This window comes from Tursiops truncatus, chromosome 1, assembly GCF_011762595.2.
Source record: "Tursiops truncatus isolate mTurTru1 chromosome 1, mTurTru1.mat.Y, whole genome shotgun sequence".
NCBI classification, from domain to species: Eukaryota; Metazoa; Chordata; class Mammalia; order Artiodactyla; family Delphinidae; genus Tursiops; species Tursiops truncatus.
Window position 1 is genome coordinate 28610446 of NC_047034.1, and position 22073 is coordinate 28632518.

Below are 22073 nucleotides of genomic sequence, written 5' to 3' on the forward strand. Positions count from 1 at the left end.
AGGGGAGGCAGAGGTCGGAGGCGGCGAGTGGGGGAAAGGCGGGGTGATGCCAAGGAGGGAGGGGGCACGGAGACAGCGCCGACTTCTCCAGCTGCTCTTCGCTTTCAAGTAAAAATGCGAGGGGACGACTCGGAGCCCGGCTGAGGGAAGGCTGCGGAAGGCAGGTCCGCCGCTCGGCCACCGCTGGCCTAGGCGCGCGGGGAGGGGCGGCGGTCGGACTCGCAGCCCTCTGCCTCCTCACTGCGCCAACCTGCAGGCGCGCGCCGCCCCTCCCCCCTCCCGCCGCCCCTCCCACTCCCACTCCCCCGCCCCCTCCCGCCGCACTCAGCCGGGGGCCGGCGTGCTGAGCGCCCACCCGGGACCGCAGCCGCCCGCACCTTGCGCCTACGCCTAGCTCGCGGCCTCCCTCCTGCCCCATCTTTCTCCTCTCCCTCCTACCCTCCTTTCCTTCTCCTCCCCCTCCCTCCCCGTCCGCTTCACCCCGCCCTGCCCGCGCTCGGCTCCCCGCGCCCTGCCCGCGCCCGCTCGCTCCTCCCTCAGCCCCGGCCGGCTTCTCGCACGCCCATCCCGAGCTCGCTGCGCGCCGGCCGCCGCCTGGTCATGTCAGCATGGAGATCCGGCAGCACGAGTGGCTCTCGGCCTCCCCCCACGAGGGCTTTGAGCAGATGAGGCTGAAAAGCCGCCCCAAGGAGCCCTCGCCGAGCCTGACCCGAGTGGGCGCGAACTTCTACAGCAGCGTCAAGCAGCAGGACTACAGCGCCAGCGTCTGGCTCCGGAGGAAAGACAAGCTGGAGCACGTAAGCGCGGCTCGCTCCCCCGACCGCGGCCCTGCACCTGCCACACGCGCGCCCCTGGGCCGGGCGCGGTGACCCCGCCGGCGGCCCGGCTTGGGGCCGGGGCGTCCGGGTCCTACGCCCGTCCGGGGCCTCTCCGGCACTTTCCTGCCGGGAAGGAGCGGGCTGCGGAGAGGGGAGGGGCGGGGCGGGGTTGTTCCCTTACGCACTGCCTGGCCCCGCACACCTCGACCTCTCCGGGCTTCCACTGCGGGCGGGGGGGGGGGGGGGGTCGTTCGCAGTGCGTTTGTGGGGTGAGCAATAAGGGGAACTGCCCCAGCGTGGCTCCAAGGAGCCGGTGTTGCACGGTAGTGGGCTTCAGAGGGGCGTTTGCTCGCGTCTTTGGGGCTATTTTACCCGGTCCAGAACTAACATGAACAAATCCGTAAAGTTGTCGCCGCTGGCATCCAGCCTGTGTCCGCGCAAGATCCATTCGAGTTTTCTGCAGCGTATCCTCTGGGATGAGCAGGTGGCGGTCCTCTCTACTTGCGCCCAGCTAGGGAGGGGTTTGCACATTGCAAGGAGAAACAGAGAAAGGAAGAGCAGGTCGCCCTGCTCCCGGGACTCGCCGCTGGAGGGTGGGGGCTGGCGAGCGGGGACCCCGTCTCCCAAAGAGTGCGTGTTTCGCCGGAAACGTTATTGGCGCTGGGGCCGAGCCCCTAGGCTCGCCATTCAGGAGAGAAAAAGTCCCTGTAAAACGGCGTTTAGTGGATTCACAGTATCAAATCTGACCCATCAGCATCTCCTTAACCAAATGTTAACATGAAACTAAGAGAGTTATCTCGAGGGCAGCACAGCTGGCTACAGAGAAAATGCCGTTTCTTTCCGCGGAGCTGCATAATCCAAATTGAGTCTGTTAATGGAATGTGGAGGTTTCCTTGTATTTGGGTCACATCGCCAATTATGATAGAAAGAACTTCTGGAACTCACACATCTACCGCCGCAAGGACCTACCCCTCCCCCGTCTCCTCCGCCCCCCACCCCCTACTCCGCGCGCTTCTCTTCTCTTGGGCATTTCAGCAGCAACTAGCTTCCCAGGAGGAAGAGGGCAAAGGAGTATTTCTCTTACTCAGTCTGAAAGGAAGGTCTTTGCCTTTTCTTTTAGGGCCTGATCAAGTCCGAAAGTGCAGGTTTAAAGATTTGAATTGGGGTGCATGCTGTCTTGTGTGTAGAGACAATATCAAATGGATGCCTCAGATCCTTAAGACTATGGAAGTAACTGAAGGAGATTTCTAGGATGCAAGTTGTTTGAAAGGCAGCAGTATCTGTTTAAAAATGCAAGCTCCACAATTAGCGAAGGAACCTGTGGTTATTAAAGAGGGGCAAATAGCATCTTCCTGTAATTTGGATCCTGATGTCGTTTTATGAGTACTAGGGAGAATGGTCTGCCCTTAGGATGGTGATAGAGTATGTCTTCATTTCAGTGTCACTCTGAATATGTGTTCATTTGCAGCTTGTGCTTTTAGCTGGTCTAGTTCCTTTATTTTCTTACTGAAAATCAATACTGCCACCTTTTACGACTATGTCTCCTTGAGTCACAGACATTGCACACATTATACTTAAATGGTTTCTCACTTTTAGATTTTCACTGAAAGTATTAAGTCATACAGGGTGGGCCACGGCAGCCTCACCTTTGTGGATGAGTATAGGATGCTCAGTGCCTGCTGAGGGTTAGAGACCAAGGAAAGTGAGATCTGGTTGTTTGCACATAAGGATCTATGCTTTCTTCTTCACTCAGATGCTCCAAAATAGAACCTTGTACTTATTTTTTGAAAAATTACCTCTTTTGTTATTTAAATCAAAGTAACAGTTTTGTTTGCTTTCTCAAATACATATCATGAAACATATTCTGTTCTGATATTTTCCTGTACACTTGCTTTCAGTTAGAAAGGGGGCTTTGCTTCCAGTGACATTTTTTTGTGATATTCTCTTGCCCCTTTGAAACATCTACAAACACTTTAGTGAAATAATATTTATGAAAGTGCTATGGAAAATTAAATTAGCATAACAATGTAATTTTATTTTCATTCAAGCTCATCTGTCCTATGTTGTCTACACTACGATGTTTCAAGTAGTTTGATGTTAATTTCTAATTAGATATTTAAAATCTAAAAACCCATAACAAATATAACCCAGTATGTTATTGCCACACAAAGCATGAAAATATAATGTTGACTTTATGATAGACAACATTCTGAACACATGTGACACCTTCAGATTTAGATGTTGCAGAGATTAGGATGAGTGTATCATGTGAAATTCAAAGGTGATATATGGTAGTTTGACCCCTTTGATCTGTCTAATCAAATGGATGACTACCATTTTTATTATGTTAAAAAATGAATAATTATAATGGAGATCATATGCATGAGAACAGCCTACTGTTATTTTGCTCATGCTTTAAAAGCCAATCCAGTATTAAGGCCATAAATAAATTATGGCTTCAAATGGTACGCATATTCAGTCATCCCAATAACGGAGTGTGGACTCTGTCCAGACTTCAGAGGCATTGCTTAATCTGAAAGTCAATAACACAATGTAAAGTGACAGCTAGAGAATATATTTCCAATCAATTTGCTAAAAATGAGAATAGTTTACCTCTCCTTTTCTAGTTTAAAGGCTGCAGGACAAATCCCCAGATTGGACCAGAGAAAAGTGACAGAAATTGAATGATTAAGGATTGGAATACATTCAACCCATCTTTAAATTTTTTTTAACATCTTTATTGGAGTATAATCGCTTTACAATGGTGTGTTAGTTTCTGCTTTACAACAAAATGAATCAGTTATATATATATACATATGTTTCCATATCTCTTCCCTCTTGTGTCTCCCTCCCTCCCACCCTCCCTATCCCACCCCTCTAGGTGGTCACAAAGCCCCGAGCTGATCTCCCTGTGCTATGCGGCTGCTTCCCACTAGCTATCTACCTTATGTTTGGTAGTGTATATATGTCCATGCCACTCTCTCACTTTGTCACTGCTTACCCTTCCCCCTCCCCATATCCTCAAGTCCATTCTCTAGTAGGTCTCCTGTTGTTGGTTGATTGATACTTAAGATGAATACCCATTAAGAATAAATGTATGTGAGGGAATTCTCCCATTCTTAAGTCATGATTAGAAGATACAAGGAAGTTATGTTTATACCGTGAATTCTAGATTTTGAACTCTACTTGTAAATTTCTGGAAAAAGTAAAATTTCTGGGCCCTGCGTAGAATGTTGTCTTATTAGCTGCAAATAGTGTCTTGGTTCTTAGAATCTTTCGCCTCCTGTTCAGCCTCATAACGCCAATGGCTTTAGAAGGCATTAGGTTTGGGAAACAATGGAAGTTTTATTCTCTGTAGGATCCCATATTTACTTTAGGTATAATGTAAAAGTGAAGGTTATGATCTAGCAAAGAAGAGGAGCATGGGGCCACTTTTTCAACTCTAACCCACTCTGCTCTGTCAGCCCTCCCTGGGGCTGGATCACTTTGAGAGTCACCATTTAATACAGTTTGGCTATCCCAGAGGACGGTGTAACATTAGGCTGGTGTCCTTTGGTGGTATATGCCTTGATTGACTTTTTTTTTTTTTCCACAAAGTTAGAGAGTTGCAGTGGCTACTCCGCTAAGTCGCCTGGCCTGATGTCAGTTGTGTGTGTAGAAGTTCCTGATGCTGTTTATGGAGATGGGGGTGTCTTATTTTCTCTCCTGCGTGTTCAGTTAGCTTTTGCCACAGTGTGGTTAAGAGTGGGGCTCTGGTTAGATAGGCCTGGGCGAAGGACCCACACTCACCAGGATGTACATTCACAGTCCTCCATAAGGAGTTGCAGGTTTACTGGGTGATTCAAGGAGACAGTCCATGCCTATACTCCAGTGATGCACAATCCCCTTATGGCAGGGGCTCAGTAAGTACTACAAAATAAATTTTTCTTCACTCTTCTCACTTGTGCAGGTTGGCAGGTGTCTTAGTTCAATCTGCTGTAACAGACTGGGTGGCTTTTAAACATTTATTTCTCACAGTTCTGGAAGCTGGGAAGTCCAAGATCAAGGCACAGGCAGATTTGGTGTCTGGTAGGGCCTGCTTCCTGGTTCATAGATAGCCGTCTTTTTGCTGAGTCCTCACGTGGTGGTGGTGGTGGTGGTGGTGGTGGTGGTGATGGTGATGGGGGAGCTCTCTGAAGACTATCTTGTTCATGTGGACTCCAGCCTTATTACCTGATCACCTCTCAAAGGCCCCACCTCCAAATGCCAGCCTATTGAGTATTGGATTTCAACACGTGAATTCGGCTGGGGTGGAGGGGGGCATAAGCATCCAGATATCCAATCCATAGCAGCAGGATATTTTCCACATCTTAGTTGCCTGGCCTGCTGGGAGCTCCATCCTGATACTTGGTTTCATGATTGTCAAGTCAGCTGAAGGGAAGCTGGTGAATCATGTGATGCCTTTCAGTACTTCTACCCAGAAGTGGTGCATCTATTTGACTCATGATAGTTGGCCAAAGAAAGTTTCCTGGCCAAGGCTTTCTTGAAAGGGGTGAGGAAGGTGCATTCAACCAAGACCCAAAAGAAGGAGAAAGAGAACATCCATGACTAGCTCATAAGGATGACCATGAGACATAAAACTCTTAGCACAGCATATGGCCCGTGCTCAGTGCTCAACACACAATACCTATAGGTATAATTGCTGCTCAGCTGTTGCCTGGATGAGCCTGCACTCTCCACCCAAAGAGCTTCCAGATTTCATATTTGAGATCAGCCTGCCGGAATTATAGTTCTGGACCCAGAAGTGTATGGGTCCTTTTGTCAGCAAGGCCAGGTCACCATTCCTGGCCTGTTAAGTTGCCTCTTTGCCTGACTTCTGGTCCATTTTCTGGGGGCTTCTTTCCTGGGCCAGTGGGCCCCTGTTTGTTCCCTGCCTGGCCATTCTGAGGCTGACTTTTGTTCTCACTCTGTCTGTGGGCTCTGCTAGTGGAGACCAACTCCTTGCCCTGTCCCCAACTTCTGCTTTCCTTCCCAGCTTTGCGCTGGTGGTGATATTTATCTGCATGGTGGCTCAGAAAGCCTATTTAAAATGGAAAGAGAAAGCAGAAGAGAGAAACTGTAAAGAGTAGAAGACAGAATCCTTAATGTGCACACTTGTAGTGAGCCCTAGTGTCTTGCTTGGTTTAGTAAGTGCCTCACTAAAAAAAAAAAAATTGTCTTCTCTAAGTGTGAATTTTCACACTTAAATAGAGTTTATGTTACCAGTGAATAGTAGATAAATGCCAAGTGCACACTTGCCTCCTGGAATAAATTATTCACATGATGAGCAAAGAAGAATAAATGGATTGGAGCAAACTTGGTCACCGTGGTCTAGGCTCATATTATGTAATGTTATTTATGTCCCACAGAGCAGATTCATGAAAGTAATTATACTCCACAGAGCAGATCAGTAAAGCACCAAAAGACAAAGTTCAACCTAAGGGAATGCATCTTTAAAATGTACCATTAAAAATCAACCAACTAACCAACGAAACAAACAAATGAACAAGGAGAAAATATCCTTTTTTATGTTTATGTATTTTTGGCCAGACTGGATAATTTTAGTCTGGCAAACATTTAAGAACATTAACATTTACCAGGATTATTTACTGTGACTTTAGATAAACAGAATAGGCTGAGGCAGAATTCTCTGCCTCTCTAACCCATGCGTCAAGAAATGAAAGTCTAGATGTCTCTTGAGTGTGTTCTAATGCATCAGTGTTGTGTCCATTATTGTATTTGTCATTACTTTAGATGGCATATATTTATTCTACTAATGGACAGTGGGTTGACACTTCAGTTTGTTTTGAAGAAACTTTGACTTCTTTGAACTCTGTTGGGTATGGCTTATTGAGTTATTTTAACATAATCACTGTCAGTGATATATTAAATATATTTAACTTGAGAAGCTCAAGACTACTGAAGCTAAGATTCCTTTTTTCTTCCCTTCTTACATGTAATAGCCATTACCTATTTCCTCTGGCTAGTTTCTCTGAAAGTTTTCACTTCTCCTCACAGATTTCTGTATCTGTCTCAGGTTTAAGCCTATGTAACAGTTTCCAGTTCTTCTGTTCTGGCTCTAAAGGTCAAGAAATCTGATGAATCTTTTGAATTTCTGGAACAAGACAGTAACTATAATATGTTATGTTCTTGTACTGAATTGACTGATAGATGGCATAGTTAGGCAGAGAGAGAATTTGTGGTAAAGTAGCAACCCAGAGATGTTGCTTCAAGTGTATGTGTTGGGGACATTTAAAGTTACTGATTGTCTCAAATTCATACCTACAGAAATTGTGCTGTGAGAGTACAACATAAATGTTGAGTTACAGTTGAAATGCCACACAGTGGTTGTGAAGAGACAGACCTTTTTACCAAAAACGTATGTTTAAATTTTTCTCAGAAACAGAGACAAAAGAGCCCAGTTTCTAAAATCACAAATCAAGCTGTTAAGCAGGGCTTATGAAGCAGAATGAAGAACATGGGAAACTTTCCCAGGTGTACTTATGTACTTTGGAAAATCTCACTGATGCCGAACATATGAAGTGGGCCCAAGCTGGACTACCTGACTGGGTATCATGGGACTGGATGTCATGGCAATTGGGTGATAAATATGGTTTTTTATCCTCTAGAGTAGATGGTGAAACTTGTGAACATATTCTTTTTCTGAATTGAGCTATAATTGTGCTCCTGCCAATAAGTTGTTAGGGCTCTTACAGTTATAACATGAGGAATTAAATTGAGAAAATGGGACTCATTGAAGTAAAGAAAGCGCTAACTGACACACTCATCATCAACAGATATTTATTTAGAGTGACTTTTATGTGAAAGACACTTTGTTAGGAGATTATGAGGACTTTCATTCAACAAGCATTTATGTGATGTATACTGTGTTCCAAACAGTAGAGAGTATACAAAGACCAAAGCAAGTCTTTGCCCTCTCTCAAGATGCTTACAATTTTATAAATGTAGTTATAATATGATTACAGTGTTATGAATAATACAGAAAAATACAAAGTAGCATAAAACCCTGTCTTCAAAGGACTTGTTTAGACAAGGATAAAATAGGTAATGAATCCTGTCGTATATTGATTACATATTGTAACAAAGTTAAATTTATTCCAGTAATACAAAGTTGATATAAAATTCAAAAGTCAGTGTAATTTATCACATTAACAGAATGAAAGTAAACCCATATCTCAATAAATGAAGTAAAAGTGTTTGATGAAATTCTATACTTAGACATGATAAAATTCTCAACAAACTGGAAATAAAAGGAAACTTCATTATTCTGATAAAGAGTTTCTTTAAAAAGAATCATAGTTAATGGTGAAATATTTAAAAATATCTCCCTGGATAGTGAGGCATAGATGTCCGTCATCATCACTTCTGTTCACCATTGTACAGGAGGTCATAACCAATGCAGTAAGGCAAGAGTAAGAATTCAAAGGAAATAGTAAAATTGTCATTAGCAGATGACATTATTTTGTACATCTGAACAACATAAACTACAGATAATACTTAATGAATTAATAATGTCACTGGATTTATCATAGCCACTGGATACAAAGTTACTATACAAAATTAAATTATGAAAAAACAATTCCAAAATAAAACTAAAACCTGTTACCATCTACATTAGCATAAAAATATCAAATACTTAAGGAGATTGATAAGACTTCTTTTTAATTTTCTCCCAGATTGATCTATAGAGTAGATACAATTCCAATTAAAATCCCAACAAGTTTGTATATGTTGAAAAGTGATTCTAAAATTTGTATGAAAATGCAAAAGGCCAAGAATAGAGAAGACAATCTTGATGAAGAACAACTTAGTCGACTGTTTCCAGATAGCAAATCTAGATTAATTAAAGCAATGTGGTATCGGTGTAAGGATAATTGAATAGATCAATCAACAGAAAGTGCAGAAACAGACCTGTGTATATGTTATTATTGACAGGTTCTTGATTTATGACAAAAGTGACAGGCACAGAAGTGCACTGGGAAAAAGATGGTCTTTTGAAAAAATGGTGTTGAGTCAGTTGTATATCTGTATTAAAAAAATGTGGTTTCTCTTTCACGCTGTACACAAAGGTGTTCACAGAAAGCTTCACCCTAGGCAAAGTTTTGTACTGGGTCTTAGGAGCCTAGGAAGAAGAGCTGCTGGATATAGGACTGGCCTGAACCAAGGCTTTTGAGTGGAATTTGGTCAACAAAAAGCCTGTTTGGAAGACCAGTGGGTGAACAAGTATGACTAGAGGGCAGGGTTTGTTTAAGTGAGCGTTGCGTGTGAAAACACCCGCAGTGGTAGATTAGGACGAGACCACGGAGGACTTGAGGATTTGAATTGTAATAATGCTGATGATGTTCAGCTTTATTCTGTAAGCAAACAGGAGGTATTTCAGTAGGCACTTCAGTTAGCAAGTCTGGGTTTCAGAAAACCTGCTGGTGGCTCGCAGTGTTGAGGAAGAAGAGCCTGACTGGCCGGGGGGGACCAGTGTAAATTCTCTTTCAGTGGTAGGGATAGGAAATAACAAAAGAGTATGGTGAAAAGTAGAAAAATCGAGGAACAGATGTAAGAAATATTGTGAAATGAGAGTTCATGGGGGGAGTTCCTTGGTGGTCTAGTGGTTAGGATTTGGTACTTTCACTACTGTGGCCCAGGTTCAATCCTGGTTGGGGAACTGAGATCCCACAAGTCGTGTCACATGCCCCCCCCCCCCCGAAAAAAAAAAAACCTGCTACTCCAGTAAACACACGAATGAAACAGCCTTATTAAAAAAGAAAAAAGAGTTCATGGGACTTGGTGCTTGACTGAATGTGGGGAGTCTGAGAAAGCTCATCCATTCAGCAAATATTTATTGAGTGCCAGCATGTCCCAGGAATTGTGATTGGCGTGATGGGTACAAGGATGAACAGGGAAAATTCCAGAGATGCCTTGAGAGTTGGAATTCTGCCTTACTCATCTTTGTATCTTGGACACAAGCCACTGTTATTGTCTTGATCCATATTATCAATATTATTATGATCATAATTAACTAACAGTCTAATTTCTGCTCTCTGCAAGGAGCTGAGCTTAAGGCTTGAGAAAATTCAAATGTCTGTGATTGGGCCTTTGACATCAGGTTGCATATGGTCTAGTTCTCCAGAACTCAGCTTAAATGTTTTCACTTCTAAACCTAAAATCTGGTTAAATACCCCTTTTATGTTGTCCCATAACATCATGGGCAAGCATCCGTTATAGCACTTAATACACTGTTTTTTTAAAATTGCCTGATTAATTGTCTATCTTTTGACCTCATTGGAAAAGCTTGAGGACAACAGTGGTTTCTTATTTATAACAATGTACCCTTAATGCCCAGCACAGTGCCTGGTAGGCATCCAATACTGACTGACTTGACTGTTGAAACAATGAATGAATGAATATGTGCTAGGGAGGCAGGACTTATACACAAGTGAAAGAATGAGGTGGCATACACTACTTACGCTACTTGACAGACAGATGCTAAGATGTTAAATGCAACAAGAGTTCAGTGGAAAGAAACACCAGAAGCTCCATGAGAAACTCCTGAAAAGGGTTATGATTAAACGTCTGCTGGAGAAGATAACAGACAAGGCTGTATCTAAACCATCTGTAGTTTGTTTGAGATTCTATCCAGTTTTTTTTTTTTTTTTTTTTTTTTTTTTTTTGTGGTATGTGGGCCTCTCACTGTTGTGGCCTCTCCCGTTGTGGAGCACAGGCTCCAGACGCACAGGCCCAAAGGCCATGGCTCACGGGTCCAGCCGCTCCGCGTCAGGTGGAATCCTCCTGGACCGGGGCACGAACCCGTGTCCCCTGCATCAGCAGGCGGACTCTCAACCACTGCGCCACCAGGGAAGCCCTATCCAGTTTTTTTAAGACCTGGGAAGTGAGAGTTTTAGGGACACTTTAGTGACCTATTCCAATATCTAATGCTATTGTTTACATGAATTCTTTTTTATAGTTTTTATTTCTATATGTCTTTGTTTTTATTAGTCAAGAAGAATATTAATTTTTAAATTTTTCACAAGTACTTTGGTCTAACTTTTTGCCATGTCTAAATCTGCTGGTTCATTATTTGGCCTCTGCCCTGTTCTGGCTGAGTGCACTTGATCAGAGATTGTGAGATTACTCTACAGCAGGGAATGTGTCAAAACTGCCAAAATCCCCTTAAAGACCTGCCATTCTTGATCATTAAGAATCTCCTACTATGACTTCCTGACTTGTCTGTTTCCAAACTTTTTTCATTCCCTAAGTTCTTCTCGCTGCAATCCATGACTTGTGCACACGTTGCTTAAAACCTGTCCTGTAAGATTCCTAATACATCTTTTTTTGAAAAATAAACTTTTATTTTGGAATAACTTTAGATTTATGGAAAAGTTGTAGAGATAGTAGAGGCATTTCCTATACATACCTCAACCCAGTTTCCCTTAGTGTTAAATTCCAAACTCCAGACTTCATTAGAATTTCACCAGTTTTTAATTAATGTCCTTTTTCTGTTCTAAGATCCAATCCAAGATAACACATTGCATTTAGTTGTCCTGTGTCCTTACTCAGCCTCTGGTCTGTGATAGTTTCTCAGGCTTTCCTCATTTTTTATGGCCTTGACAGTTTTTGTTTTCAGCCTAATTGAGGTATAATTGACTAATAAAATTGTAAGGTATTTAAAGGTTTCCTGCCATTGAGTTAATGAAAACATCCATCACCTCATATATTTATTTTTTTTTGTGTGTGTGTGAGAACATTTAAGTTCTATTCTGTAAGCGAAAGTTCAATTATATCACAGTATTGTCATTGGTAATCACTATGTTTATATTGATCTTCAGACCTTATTCATCTTATAACTGAAAGTTTACACTTTTACCAACCTTTCCATATTTTCCCCATTCCGCAGGCCTTGGCAACCACTTTTTTACTCTCTGAGTATATGAGTTTTGAGTGTTTTTTTTTTTTTAGCTTTTACGTATAAGTGATATCATGTAGTATTTGTCTTTCTCTGGCTTACCTTACTTAGCATAATTCCCTCAAGTTCCTCCATATTGTTGCAAATGAAAGGATTTCCTTTTTACTCATGGCTGAATAATATTCTATATATTTGTATATCACATCTTATGTATTCATTCATCTGCTTATGGACGCTTAGGTTCTTTTCACATCATGGCTATTGGAATTAATGCTGCAGTGATCATGGAAGTGCAGATATCTCTTCAATATCCTGTTTTCATTTCCTTTGGGTAAATACTCAGAAGTGAGATTGCTAGATCATACGGTAGTTGCATTTTTAACTTTCTGAGGAGTTTGCATACTGTTTCCCATAGAGGCTGTACCAATTTATATTCCCACCAATAGTGCTGTAGTATTTCCTTTTCTCCGTATGTTTACTAGCACTTGTTATTTGTCGTCTTTTTTATTATAGTCATTCTAACAGGTGTTAGGTGATATCCCATTCTGGTTTTAATCTGCATTTCCCTGATGATTAGTGATGTTGAGCATATTTTCATTTATCTTTTGGCCATCTGTATGTCTTCTTAGGAAAAATGTCTATTCAGATACTCTGCCCATTTTTTAAAGAGTTGTTTGTTCTTTGCTGTTGAGTTGTATGAATTCTTTGGTTATTAACTCTTTATCAGATATATGATTTGCAAATATTTTCTCCCATTTGGTAGGTTGCTTTTTCATTTTGTTGATGGTTTCCTTGCCGTGCAGAAGCTTTTTAGTTTGATGTAGTCCCACTTGTTTATTTCTGCTTTTGATGCCTTTGCCTTTGATGTCAAATTGAAAACATTATCACCAAGACAGATGTCGTGGAGCTTACAGCCTATGTTTTCTTCTAGAAGTTTTATGATTTCAGGTTTTGCATTCAAATCTTTAATCCATTTTCAATTATTTTTGTGTATAGTGGTCCAGTTTCATTCTTTTGCATGTGGCTGGCCAATTTCCCTAACACCATTTATTGAAGAGACTGTACTTTCCCCAGTGTACAGTCTTGGCTTCTTTGTCTTAAATTAACTGACCACATATGCATGGGTTTATTTCTGGGCTCTCTGTTCTGTTCTGTTGATCTATGTGTCCGCTTTTATGCCAACACCATACTGTTTTGGTTAGTATAGCTTTGTAAAATAATTTGAAATCAGGGAGTGTGCTCTTTCTTTCTCAAATTGATTTGGCTATTTGGGGTCTTCTGTGGTTCCTTATGCATTTTAGGATTCTTCTCTTTGAAAAATGCTATTGGAATTTTGATAGGGATTGCTTTGAATCTGTAGATTTCTTTGGGTTGAGTGGACATTTTAACAATGTTAATTCTTCCAATCTATGAGCATGGAATAGCTTTCCATTTACTTGTGTCTTCTTCAATTTCTTTCAACAGTGTCTTATAGATTTCAGTGTATAGGTGTTTCACCTCCTTGGTTAAATTTATTCCTAGGTATTTTATTCTTTTGGCTGTGATTATAAATGAGATTGTTCTCTTAATTTCTCTTTCTGTTAGCTCATTGTTACTGTATATAAACATAACAGATTTTTGTTTGTTGATTTTGTACCCTGCAACTTAACTGTATTTGTTTATTTCTAACAGTTTTTTGGTGGAGTCCCTGTAGTTTTCTATATATAATATCATGTCATCTGCAGATAGAGACAATTTTACTTCTTCCTTTCCAATATAGATGCATTTTATTTCTTTTTCCTGCCTAATTGCTGTGGCTAGGACTTCCAATACTGTTTTGAATAAAAGTGCTGAGAGTGGCCATCCTTGTTTCTATTCCTGTTCCTGCTCTTAGAAGAAAGAGCAATTCTAATTTTATTTATTTTAGTTCTCTACCTTTTTTCTTGGTAAGTCTGCCTAAAGATTTGTCTGTTTTGTTTATCTTTTCAAAAAACCAGCTCTTAGTTTCTTTGATCTTTTCTATTGTCTTTTTAGTGTCTATTTCATTTGTTTCCATTCTGTTATTTGTTATCTCCTTTCTTCTATTAACTTTGGATTCAGTTCCTTTTCTAGTTCCTTGAGGAGTAAAGTTAGGTTGTTTATTTGAGATCTTTCTTCTTTTTTAATGTAGACATTTACTGTTATGAACTTCCTTCTAAAACTGCTTTTGCTGCATCGCATAAGCTTTGATATGTTGTATTTCCTTTTCATGTGTCTCAATATAGTTTGATTTCCTTTTTTCAAAAAAATTTATTTTATATTGGAGCATAGTTGATTAACAATGTTGTGTTAATTTCAGGTGTATAGCAAAGTGATTCAGTTATACATGTATCTATTCTTTTTCAAATTCTTTTCCCATTTAGGTTATTACAGAATACTGAGCAGTGTTCCCTGTGCTATACAGTAGGTCCTTGTTGGTTATCTATTTTAAATATAGTAGTGAGTACACGTCAATCCCGAACTCCCAATCTATCCTTTCCCCCCACCAACCTTCCTCCCTGGTAACCATAACTTCCTTCTCTAAGTCTGTGAGTCTATTTCTGTTTTGTAAATAAGTTCATTTGTATCATTTTTTTTAGATCCTGCATATAAGCGATGTCATATGATATTTGTCTTTCTCTGACTTGCTTCACTTAGTATGATAATCTCCAGTTCCGTCCATATTGCTGCAGATGGCATTATTTCATTCTTTTTAAAGGCTGAGTAATATTCCATTGTGTATATGTACCACATCTTCATCCATTCATCTTTTGATGGCTATTGTAAACAGCACTGCAATGAGTATTGGGGTGCATGTATCCTTTTAAACCATGTTTTCCTCTGGATATATGCCCAGGAGTGGGATTGCTGTATCATATGGTAGCTCTATTTTTAGTTTTTTAAGGAACCTCCATACTGTTCTCCATAGTGGCTGTACCAATTTACATTGCCACCAACAGTGTAGGAGGGTTCCTTTTTCTCCACACCTCTTCAACATTTATTGTTTGTAGACTTTTGGATGATGGCCATTCTAACTGGTGTGAGGTGATATCTCATTGTAGTTTTGATTTGCATTTCTCCAGTAATTAGTGATATTGAGCATCTTTTCGTGTACCTCTTGGCCGTCTGTATGTCTTCTTTGGAGAAATACCTATTTAGGTCTTCTGCCCATTTATTTATTTATTTTTGAGCCACATGAGCTGTTTGTAAATTCTGGAGACTAATCCACTATCAGTTTCATCTTTTGCAGAATATTTTCTCCCATTCTGTGGATTGTCTTTCGTTTTGTCTGTGGTTTCCTTTGCTTTGAAAAAGCTTTTGCATTTAATTAGGTTCCATTTGTTTATTTTTGTTTTTATTTCCATTACTCTAGGAAGTGGATTGAAGAAGGTATTGCTGCGATTTATGTCAAAGAGGGTTCTATGTTTTCCTTTAAGAGTTTTATAGTATCCGGTGTTACTTTTAGGTCTGTAATCCATTTGGAGTTTATTTTGTGTATGGTGTTAGGGAGTGTTCTAATTTCATTCCTTTACATGTAGCTGTCCAGTTTTCCCAGCACCACTTATTGAAGAGACTGTCTTTTCTCCATGGTATATCCTTGTCTCCTTTATCATAGATTAGTTGACCAGAGGTGTGTGGGTTTACCTCTGGGCTTTCTATCATGTTCCATTGATCTGTATTTCTGTTTTTGTGCCAGTAGCATATTATCTTGATTACTGTACCTTTGTAGTATAGTCTGAAGTCAGGGAGTCTGATTCCTGTAGCTCTGTTTTTTTCCCTCAAGATTGCTTTGGCTATTCAGTGTCTTTTGTGTCCCCATACAAATTTTAAGATTTCTTCTTCTAGTTCGGTAAAAAATGCCATTGGTAATTTGATAGGGATTGCATTGAATCTGTACATTTCCTTGGGCAGTATAGTCACTTTCACAATATTGATTCTTCCAATCCAGGAACATAGTATATCTCTCCAACTGTTTGTATCATCTTTAATTTCTTTCAGCAGTGTCTTATAGTTTGCTGCATACAGGTCTCTTGTCTCCCTAGGTAGATATATTCCTAGGTATTTTATTCTATTTGTTGCAGTGGTAAATGGGAGTGTTTTCTTAATTTCTCTTTCCGATTTTTCATCATTAGTGTATAGGAATGCAAGAGATTTCTGTGCATTAATTTTGTATCCTGCGACTTTACCAAATTCATTGATTAGCTCTAGTAGTTTTCTGGTGGCATCTTTAGGATTATCTATGTATAGTATCACGTCATCTGCAGTGACAGTTTTACTTCTTCTTTTCCAATTTGTGTTCTTTTTATTTATTTTTCTTTTCTGATTGCCGTGGCTAGGACTTCCAAAACTATGTTGAATAATAGTGGTGAGAATGGACATCCTTGTCTTGTTCCTGATCTTAGAGGAAATGCTTTCAGTTTTTCACCATTGAGAACGATGTTTGCTGTGGATTTGTCATATATGGCCTTTATTATGTTGAGGTAGGTTCCCTCTGTGCCCACTTTCTGGATAGTTTTTTTTATCATAAATGGGTGTTGAATTTTGTCAGAAGCTTTTTCTGCATCTATGGAGATGATCATATGGTTTTTCTTCTTCAATTTGTTAATATGGTGTATCAGATTGATTGATTTTGCATATACTGAAGAATCCTTGCATCCCTGGGATAAATCCCACTTGTTCCTGGTGTGTGATCTTTTTAATGTGTTGCTGGATTCTGTTTGCTAGTATTTTGTTGAGGATTTTTGCAACTATATTCATTAGTGATACTGGTCTATAATTTTCTTTTTCTGTAGTATCTCTGTCTGGTTTGGGTATCAGGGTGAGGGTGGCCTCATAGAATGAGTTTGGGAGTGTCCCTTCCTCTGCAGTTTTTTGGAAGAGGTTGAGAAGGATTGGTGTTAGCCCTTCTCTAAATGTTTGATAGAATTCACCTGTGTTTACTGTGATGTTGGACATATATTTGATTCTTAGTAAAGATTTCTTAAACTTAGTTTAAAAACATTTTTTTTTTTTTTTACTGTAAATACAGAAGTGAAGATGATGGCTTTCTTTTATAGTCACTAAAGAGGAACTATGTCTTTTATATTTGTCTTGGAAAATACTTCTCTGTAGTGTTCATAAAGTACTATATTCCTAGGAAAAGAAAAGAAAAAGAATTCACCTGTGAAGCCATTTGGTCCTAGACTTTTGTTTGTTGGAAGATTTTTAATCACAGTTTCATTACTTGTGATTGGTCTGTTCATATTATCTATTTCTTCCTGGTTCAGTCTTGGAAGGTTTTACCTTTCTATGAATTTGTACATTTCTTCCAGCTTGTCCATTTTATCAGCATATATTTGCTTGTAATAATTTCTTATGATCCTGTGTGTTTCTGTGGTGTCTGTTGTGACTTCTCCTTTTTTATTTCCAATTTTATTGATTTGAGTCATCTCCCTCTTTTTCTTGAGTCTGGCTAAAGGTTTATCAATTTTAGTTATCTTCTCAAAGAAGCACCTTTTAATTTTATTGCTCTTGTTTTTTGTTTCTATCTAATTTATTTCTGCTCTGATCTTTATGATTTCTTTCCTTGTACTAACTTTGGCTTTTGTTTGTTCTTCTTTCTCTAGTTCCTTTAGGTGTAAGGTTAGATTGTTTATTCCAGAGTTTTCTCATTTCTCTATGTAGGATTATATTGCTATAAACTTCCCTCTTAGAACTGCTTTTGCTGCATTCCATACATTTTGGATCATTGTGTTTTCATTGTAATTTGTCTCTAGGTATTTTTTGATTTCCTCTTTGATTTCTTCAGTTATCTGTTGGTTATTTAGTTATGTATTGTTTAGCCTCCATGTATTTGTGTTTTTTACATTTTTTCCTCTGTAATTTATTTCTAATCTCATAGTGTTGTGGTTGGAAAAGATGCTTGATATGATTTTAATTTTCTTAAATTTACCAAGGCTTGCATTGTGGCCCAGCATATTGTCAGTCCTGGTGAATGTTCCAAGTGCCCCTCAGAGGAATATGTATACTGCTGCTTTTGGATGGAATGCTCTATAAATATCCATTGTCTGGTCTAATGTGTCATTTAAAGCCTGTGTTTCCTTATTGATCTTCTATCTGTATAATCTGTCCATTGATGAAAGTAGAGCTTTAAAAGTCCCCCACTATTATTGTGTTACTGTTTATTTCTCCTTTTATAACTGTTAGTATTTGCCTTATATGTTGTGGTGCTCCTCTGTTGCCTGCATACATATTTACAATTGCTATATCTTCTACTTGGATTGATCCCTTGATCATTATATACTGTCCTTCTTTGTTTCTTATAACGGTCTTTATTTTGAAGTCTATTTTATATGATATGAGTATTGCTATTCTAGCTTTCTTTTGATTTCCATTTGCATGGAGTACCTTTTTCCATCCCCTAACTTTCAGTCTGTATGTGTCCCTAGATCTGAAGTGGGTCTCTTGCAGACAGAATATATACAGGTGTTGTTTTTGTATCCATTCCACCAGCCTATGTCTTTTGGTTGGAGCATTTAATCCATTTACATTTAAGGTAATTATTGATATGTATTTTCCTATTGCCAGTTTCTTAATTGTTTTAGTTTTTTTTTTTTTTTTTTCTTTTTTTTGCGGTACGCAGGCCTCTCACTGTTGTCGCCTCTCCTGCTGTGGAGCATAGGCTCCAGACACGCAGGCTCAGCGGCCATGGCTCACCGGCCCAGCCACTCCACGGCATGTGGGATCTTCCCGGACTGGGACATGAACCTGTGTCCCCTGCATCGACAGGTGGACTCTCAACCACTGCGCCACCAGGGAAGCCCTTTTGGATTTTTTTTTTTTGTAGGTCTTTTATCTTCCCTTCCTCTTTTGTTTTCTTCTCTTGTGATTTGATGTCTAACTTTAGTACTGTTTGTGGATTTCTTTTCCTTTTTTATGTGTGTATCTATTTTAGATTTTTGATTTGTGGTTACCAAGAGTTTTTGATATAGCAGTCTATCAAAGATTGTTTTAAGTTGCTGGTCTTTTAATTTTGAATGCATTTCCAGTATCCTGCATTTGTGCTCTTTTCTTCTCAGAATTGCTTGTTTTGATATCATATTTTTGTTCAGACAGTTTCCTACATTTACTTTATGTTTGCCTTAACCAGTGAGCTTTCCCACTTTTAATTTTCTTGTTTCTAGTTGCCTTTTCTTTTCCATTAGAGAAGTTCCTTTAGTATTTGTTGCAAAGCTGGCCTGGTGGTGGTGAATCTTCTTAGCTTTTGTTTGTCTGTAAAGCTTTTGATTCCTCTGTTGAATCTGAATGAAGGCCTTGTTGTGTAGAGTATTCTTGGTAGTAGCTTCTTCCCTTTTATCGCTTTAAATATATCATGCCACTCCCTTATGGCCTGGAGAGTTTCTGCTGAGAAATCACTGACAACCTTATGGCAGTTCCCTTCTATGTTATTTGTTGCTTTTCCCTTGTTGCTTTTAATAATCTTTCTGTGCCTTTAATTTTTGTCAATTTGATTACTGTGTGTCTTGATGTGTTCCCCCTTGCGTCTGTCCTACCTGGGACTCTCTGTGCCTCCTGGACTTGGGTGACTGGTTCCTTTCCCGTGTTAGGGAAGTTTTCAGCTATTATTTCTTCAAATATTTTCTCAGGTCCTTTATCTCTCTCTTCTCCTCCTGGGACCCCTATAATGTGAATGTTGGTGCATTTAATGTTGTCCCAGAGGTCTCTTAGACTCTCCTCATTTCTTTACATTCTTTTTTCTTTATTCTGTTCTGTGGCAGTGATTTCCACCATTCTGTCTTCCAGCTCAGTTATCTGTTCTTCTGCCTCAGTTACTCTACTATTGAATTCTTCTAGCTGTAGAAGAAAAAAACTGCATTTTTCATTTCAGGTAGTTTATTGTTCCTCTCTGTTTGTTCTTTTATTTCTCCCAGGTCTTTCTTAAACATTTCTTGTATGTTCTCAATCTGTGCCTCCATTCTTTTTCTGAGATCTTGGATTATCTCCACTATCATTACTCTGAATTCTTTTTCCTGTAGTTTGCCTATCTTCACTTCACTTAGTTATTTTTCTGGAGTTTTATCTTGTTCCTTCACCTGGGACATATTCCTCTGCTGTCTCATCTTGTCTAAATTTCTGTGATTGTGGTTTCCGTTCTGCAGGCTACAGCCTTGTTGTTCTTCTTGCTTCTGCTGTGTGTGCTCTGGTGGATGAGTTGTCTAAGAGGCTTTTTCAGGCTTCCTCGTGGGAGGGACTGGTAGCTGCCCACTGCTGGGTAGAGCTCCGTGTTGTCCCTCTGGTGGGCAGAGCTGTGCTCAGGAAGACTTTAAGCAGCCTTTCTGCTGGTGGGTGGGGGTGTGTTCCCTCCCTTTTGCTTGTTTGGCCTGCAGCATCCCAACACTGGAGCCTACAGGCTGTTGGGTGGGGCTACGTCTTGGGGGGAAATGGCAGCTTCCAAGAGGGCTCATGCTAATGAGTACTCATCAGAGCTGCAGCTGCTATTGTCTTTTTCCCCATAGTGAGCCATAGCAGCACCCCCCCGTCTCTGCCGGAGACCCTCCAATACTAGCATGTATGTCTGGCCCAGTCTCTTATGAGGTCACTGGTTTTCTCCCTGGGTACGGCTGTGCACTAGACCTTGTGTGCAACCTCCAGTAGTGGAGTTTCTGTTTACCCCAGTCCTGTGAAATTCCTGCAGTCAAACCCCACTGGCCTTCAAAGCCAGATTCTCTGGGGGCTCCTCCTCCTATTTCCAGACTCCCGGACTAGGAAGTCTGATGTGGGGTTCAGGACTTTCACTCCTGTGGGAGAACTTCTGTGGTATAATTATTTTCCAGTTTGTGGTCACCCATCCAGTGGGTATGGGATTTGATTTTATCTTGATTGCAACCCTCCTACTGTGTTGTTATGGCTTCTTCTTTGTCTTTGGGTGTAGGTTATCTTTTTTTAGAAGGTTCCAGCGTTAATTTTTTTGTCTATGGTTGTTCAGCAGTTAGTTGTTAATTTGGTGTTTTTGTAAAAAGGAGTGAGCTTACCTCCTTCTACTCTGCCATCTTGCTGGCCTCTCAGGGATCTACTTAAAACAACTGCCTATGCAATGCCTGTGTGCATTTCCATTTCACTGAGAGGGCTATGGCAACAATCTTAAACAGAAAAATGAGAAACCTTGAGGGGCTCTTGCCTTATCCATTCTTCATGCTTCAGCAGTGGCTGCCGGTCCCCTTCAGCTCCCAGGACTCCACCTAGAGCCTCCAGGAACATTAGGCTCCTGTGGGCAGTGGCTGAGGCACCTGGCCATGGGGAATGCCACCTGTTATGCCTGCCAGTTGCTGGACCCACCATGTTCTCTTATTTCCTTTTTGATTTCTTCTTTGACCCATTGGTTATTCAGTGCTTTTTAAAAATCTTCACATATTTGTGAATTTTCCTGTTTTTTCCCTGTAATCAACTTCTAGCTTCATACCATTATGGTTGGAAAAGATGCTTGATATGATTTCAGTCTTAAGTTTATTGACTAGTTTTTTGGTCCAATGTATTATTTATCCTGGAGAAAGTGCGTGTGCACTTGAGAAGAATGTATATCTACTAATGTTTGATGGAATGTTCTGTAAATGTCTGTGAAGTCCATCTGCTCTGGTGCATAGTTTAAATTAAATAATTCCTTAATAACTTTCTGTCTGGATGATCTGTCCATTTTTGAAAGTGAGATATTGAAGTCCCTTAATATTATTGTTTTGATCTCCCCTCAGGTCTGTAAGTATTTGCTTTATATATTTAGGTGCTCCTATGCTGGGTTTGGAAATATTTACAAATGTTACACTCTCTTATTGGATTAACCCCTTTATTATTATATAATGACTTTTTTTTTGCTTCTTAATACAATCTTTGGCTGAAAATTTATTTTGATATAAATATAGCTACCCCTACTTTCTTTCAGTTTCTATTTGCATGGAATATGTTTTTCCATACCTTTACCTTCACCCTGTGTTTGTCCATACATCTGAAGTGAGTCTCTAGGCAGTATATCTCTTGCTTTTTGTATCCATTTAGTCACTCCATGTCTTTTCACTGGATAATTTATTCCATTTACATTTAAAGTATTATTGATAGATATGGATTTACTGGTGCAATTTTATTAATTGTTTTCTGATTGTTTTAAATTTCTTTCCTTCTTTTGCTTCTTCACTTGTGATTTATTCATTTTCAGTAATGGTAATGCTTAGATTTCTTTCTTGTGATCGTTGTGTATCTATTATATGTTTCTGCTTTGTGATTACCATGAGGGATATATGAAATATCTTATATTTATAATAGTCTATTTTAAACTGATTTCAGCTTAAGTTTGA

At 39.9% G+C, this 22073-nt stretch overlaps 1 protein-coding gene across 1 annotated transcript in view; it reads left to right on the top strand.

Annotated features, from left to right (window-relative positions):
* Positions 1-482: 482 nt before the first annotated feature.
* Positions 483-22073, top strand: part of PLD5 (phospholipase D family member 5) — a 491541-nt gene continuing 469950 nt past the window's right edge. Inside the window, exon 1 of the mRNA XM_033851914.2 lies at positions 483-797. Within this exon, the coding sequence (XP_033707805.2) occupies positions 609-797 (189 nt within the window). The 5' untranslated portion in view covers positions 483-608. The remainder of the gene's footprint in view (positions 798-22073) is intronic.